This window comes from Wolffia australiana, chromosome 19 (assembly GCF_029677425.1).
Source record: "Wolffia australiana isolate 7733 chromosome 19, ASM2967742v1".
In the NCBI taxonomy this organism is placed as follows: Eukaryota; Viridiplantae; Streptophyta; class Magnoliopsida; order Alismatales; family Araceae; genus Wolffia; species Wolffia australiana.
Window position 1 is genome coordinate 10,192,877 of NC_135853.1, and position 4,951 is coordinate 10,197,827.

The 4,951-nt window shown below is 48.0% G+C and overlaps 1 protein-coding gene across 1 annotated transcript; it reads left to right on the plus strand.

Annotated features, from left to right (window-relative positions):
* Positions 1-384: 384 nt before the first annotated feature.
* LOC144715916 (uncharacterized) lies at positions 385-3,572 on the plus strand. The gene is made up of 5 exons (XM_078590917.1): positions 385-665; positions 1,689-1,971; positions 2,172-2,408; positions 2,492-2,709; positions 3,137-3,572. Exons 2-5 carry the CDS (start codon positions 1,699-1,701, stop codon positions 3,423-3,425), a joined length of 1,017 nt encoding a protein of 338 aa, XP_078447043.1. The 5' UTR covers positions 385-665; positions 1,689-1,698; the 3' UTR covers positions 3,426-3,572.
* The last annotated feature ends 1,379 nt before the right edge of the window (positions 3,573-4,951 follow it).

A 4,951-nucleotide genomic window follows, 5' to 3' on the forward strand; every position in this document is an offset into this window, starting at 1 on the left:
GAGAAGAGGAAGACGAGGAGGGGAAGAGAATTATCTATTTTCTCAATTAAAAATTCAAAAAAAGTATAAATGAATGAGAAATTGAGAACTCTGGGCCCCAGAGTCTGGGGTGCGGTCGACTGACCAGGGAAGTGGCCCCGGGGCCGGAACGGCGTCCCGTCCAACGTCCCCCCTTCACCGCCGGGGCTTGGGGCAGTGTCATCCGGGGCCGTGAGCCCCCGGGGCCGGGGCCGGGGCCGGGGCCGGGACCGCGTCCCGTCACGCGTCACAGCCCTCCGCGGGGCCGGGGCCGCGTCCCGTCCGGACGGCCGCACACAATTGTGGGGTCAAGCAGAGAGGGGGCCACGACCTCCACCGGGCTATGGCATATTTGCACCCAGATGCCGCTCTCCAAGCTTGCCTTTGCGCTGACCTCCTCTTCTTCTTTGAATACTCGTTCATCTTCCTCTCAAACTCTCTCGCCAGGAAGAAATAGTTCGCGGGAGAGTCCACGAGGATAACCTGCGCGCCAAGAAGCCCAGGAAAGAGACCTCCACGCGATGTCATTCCTTGCACGCCGGCTCTCGGGTAGTGGGTAGTCTCCATATTGAGTCCTCCCCCACGGATTGGGGAAGTAATATATCAGTCTCCTCATTCGTCCTCGTCTTCCTGATCTTCCTCCCAGGGTAAGCTAGGGTTTCCCCTTACTCCACCCCCCAATCCCTTCCCTTTTTTATTCTTTAATTAGCTATAAAGCTGTTCCTTTCCCACGAAATTTCGTTGAAGATCGAGTTTTTGATCGAGGTGCTTTGCTTTTCTAAGATTCAATCGTTTTCTGATTACAATTGTTGCAAAACCCTAGGGCAAATGAACAGTTGAGTGAACCATGGACTCGTCGGCCGATTCTTGTATTTCTTATTGTGGTGCTCATTGTTCAGCGACGCGAAAAAGTTCTTCTAGCTCTGATTACGATCGGAATAGCTTCTGTTTTTTGACGGATCTTTCGGCGTCCTCCAATTATTTTAAGCTGAAGATGTGGAGTAACTGTAGTCGTCTTATTCCGATTCGATTCCAATTATTTCGATTCGATCAACCCATCTTAGCTGTGTTGCATGATTCGTGCTTGTCTTGCCCTACATTTTAAAATATGAAATTGTTTTTTACTTTATATGATATCGTTTCGATGTTGACATCGTAGAACAATATCTACCCTTGGACCAACGTCTTAATTGCTAACAATCACGTTTAAAAAGAGTGCTGTGATATTATTACGAGACAATGATTTGAAGAAAAATGATCAAAGGGAAGTGAGGGGTTTTTGAGTTCCATGAGAAAAACTAAGAATACCATAGAAACAAAATAATTTCAGATGGAAATGTCAACTATTACAAGACCTTTGTGATTTCCCACGTATCTGAGTAGAGTCCTTTTCAAAACACCAATTAACATTCAAGGGAAGCTCCGGAAATTCCTCTTTTGGAATAAAAACATTGGGGGAAAAATGTCAACGAACTCATCTTGTGTTTTTAAACTCTACTAATCTTATAGATGGTCACATCGTACGTTTACTTTCTTTGGCCAGCCAGATTTTTATAAGTTATCACAGGTTTTTCTTCACCTTTTAACTGTATCATTGCATGGTGTTTACTTCTCGTATATCGCAACGATCACCACTTTGATATAACTTGTATTTTCCACGAATTATCTAGTTCATCCATAATGCTTCGAGGCCAGTGGAACAACGGCGGGCCAAAACCCACTCTAGAGGAGCATGCAAGATTGTTTGTGATAGACGGAACAAGAACACAGGGAGAGGCAGAGGGGGACAAGGATGATAACGAGAATGATGGCAACGAACAACAATCACCTCAACTCGATCTGGGCCAGTCATCAGTAATTATATGGTGGATTAAGTTCTTGGTCGTGTGTCTCCTCCTTGCCTTCACTTGCCTCATCCTCATCAAATGGGGGGTGCCATTTGCATTTGAGAAGGTAACACCAGCCAGTCTGTATTTCCAAATTCATCTCTCTTCCTTTTCCTCTCTCTTGTTAGGGTGAAGCGCTTACCACTGTGGTAAAAGCTATAGGTAGCAGCAAGGGTGCTACTTTATTTCTTATGATATTCTGTCAAGCAAGTATATGGCATTCGATTTTTAAGCTGGAAGTTGGTTTATTATTCTGTATTTGGGTAGATTCTTCTGCCGATCATGAAATGGGAAGCCACTGCCTTCGGCCGGCCGGCTCTGGCGTTCATACTCATTGGTTCCCTGGCTCTGTTCCCTGTGATCTTTGTTCCCTCCGGCCCCTCCATGTGGCTGGCTGGAATGATCTTCGGCTATGGCCTCGGCTTCCTCATCATCATGGTTGGAACCACCATCGGCATGGTTTTCCCCTTCCTCGTTGGTCTCCTCTTCCGCGAACAAATTCATGTACTCTTCTTCTTCATCATCATCATTATCATCGTTATCTTCTTCTTCTTCCTCTCACCGGTGCCCGGGTAAGCTCCTTGCAGGCTTGGCTTAGGCGGTGGCCGAGGTATGCAGCGGTCATTCGGCTGGTGGGGGAGGGCAGTTGGTTGCATCAGTTTAGGGTGGTCGCCATCTTCAGAATCTCTCCCTTCCCCTACACCATCTTCAACTACGCCGTCGCCGTCTCTAACCTCCACTTTGGACCTTACATATGCGGCTCCATCGCGGGCATGATCCCAGAGTCCTTCATTTACATTTACAGGTTGGTTCTTCTTTTGAAACTAAGGTCCAAGATCAATCAATCTTAATTGGATTGGATGGGGATCTGATCAGATCACTATCACACCTCTGATGATTGTTCAAGGATTATGATTAGATCACTATCAAGCATGAGTGATCTGACTGGGTCCAGGGCATCATGATCAATCAGTTTGCGCAAACGATTGTACATGATGGATACATAGATAGAGGGGGAGAGATTGATTAAGATTAAGAATGATCCCATCTTCATCAGTCATAGTGATCATGAACAGATGGATCAAAGATTGGCACAACCGATCACATCTCTATCCAGACTGCTTGACTTGATTGATCGTAATCTACGATCTGGGTCCGATCCCATCCCCGGCCCCTGTCTGAAACCATGTCCCTCTCTGGCTGGTGTTTATGATTCTTCTTGGCTTGTGCAGCGGTCGGTTGATCAGGACATTGGCGGACATGAAGTATGGCAAGCACACCATGACGGCAGTGGAGATTGTCTACAACGTCATATCCTTCGTCGTGGCAGTGGCGATGACCGTGGCCTTCACCATCTACGCCAAGAGAACTCTGGGCGCCTTAGAGAGAGAAGATGAAGAAGCCACCGCCGCTGCTGTCGCCGCCTCAGAGGGCGTCGTAGACGAAAGCATCGTTGTGGTGGAGATGGAGAAGCTGTCGTTGGATAAATCCAAGAAAGGAGAGCATCTTCTGCCAACTTGAGGCAGACAATGTTAACTTTTCAGTCCGTTTGGAATTGTGATTGGCGGTGTTTCATAGTTCAGCTGACCTGAAGAAACCACCGTTGTAACTGTAAGCTGACCTTCTCAAAGATATACCACCATCAACCGCTGTAGAGTTTCTCTGTAAGATGTTGATTCAATCCTAGGAATACCACGTGCATGCAATCTCTTCATTCCCAGTTTCCTTTTTCTCCAGTGCTAGGCAATAAATCCATTTGAAAGAATGATAGAGACAACGATCCAAACAAAAACAACCAAGGAAAAGAGAAGAGAGAAAGAAAGAGTCAACCAATCATCGGTGGAGGTTGCAGTGGGGGGAGTAAAATTCGTTGCTTTCCATGAACTGTTTGAGGAACTCGTAGGAAGAAGGCTCGAAATCACAGCTGTAGGCTGAAGAAACCAAAATTGTAACAGTAATCTGACCTCTACCGCTGTAGAGTTCTTCCGTAAGATGTCTATTCAATTAACGCATTCAATCTCTTTATTCTCTGATGGTTCTAACCAACAAATCCAGTTCATTCTTCAATTAACGCATGCAATCTCTTCATTCCCAGTATCTTTTTTCTCCGGTTCTAGGCAACAAATCCATTTCAAAGAATGATCGAGACAACGATCCAAACAAAAACAACCAAGGAAAGGAGAAGAGAGAAAGAAAGAATCAACGAATCATCGGTGGAGGTTGCACTGGGGGGAGTAAAAATCGTTCCTTTCGATGAACTGTTTGAGGAACTCGTAGGAAGAAGGGTCGAGAGATCGGCGGCCGCCATCCTTGGCAGCGGCGCCCGCCGGCGCCGGCGGCGGAGAAATCGAGGGCGGCGGGTGCAGGCAGGAGTAGCAGCAGCCGCCGGCGTCGTCGCCGTAGTAGAATTGCGCGGCGGCGTCGCGCCTCGCGTACAGCTTCTTGGCCTTGGCGAAGGGAAGAGCGATCAAGTGCTTGGCCTCGCGTAGGATCTGCGCTTGTCTTCTTCTCCCGCGGCGCCGGCGGAGGGCCGGAACGGCGGTCTCCTCGCCGCCATCTCTCGGCGGAGCTTCTCGTTCTTGGGTCGCCGATGATCCTGCCTTCATATCGTCGTCATGGTCGGAGGGCGACAGCGGTGGTACGTTGAACTCGGAGGGGACGACGGGCTCTCATGGGCAGCGATGGAAGGGGCGCCCCGGCCTTTGATTGCTTGCGCGGACAAGGAATACCCAGGCATTCCCTGCGCCTGGATTTTCTCAGAGAACGAGAGATGGAAAGAGCGAGAGCGAGAGCGAGAGAGAGAGAATATTTTCTGGCGTTCCTCGAAGAGTTCCAGAGAGAGAACGAGATGGGGAGAGAGAGAAAGAAGAGAAAGATAGATATTCGATAGACAGAAAGAGAGAGATATAACATTTATATAGAGAGAGAGGGTGTGAGATGGAGAGAAATAGAGAGAGATAGATAGATCGTGAGATAGGGAGATGGGATATAAAGAGAGAGAGAGAGAGAGAGAGAGAGAGAGAGAAAGAGAGAGAGAGAGAGATAGA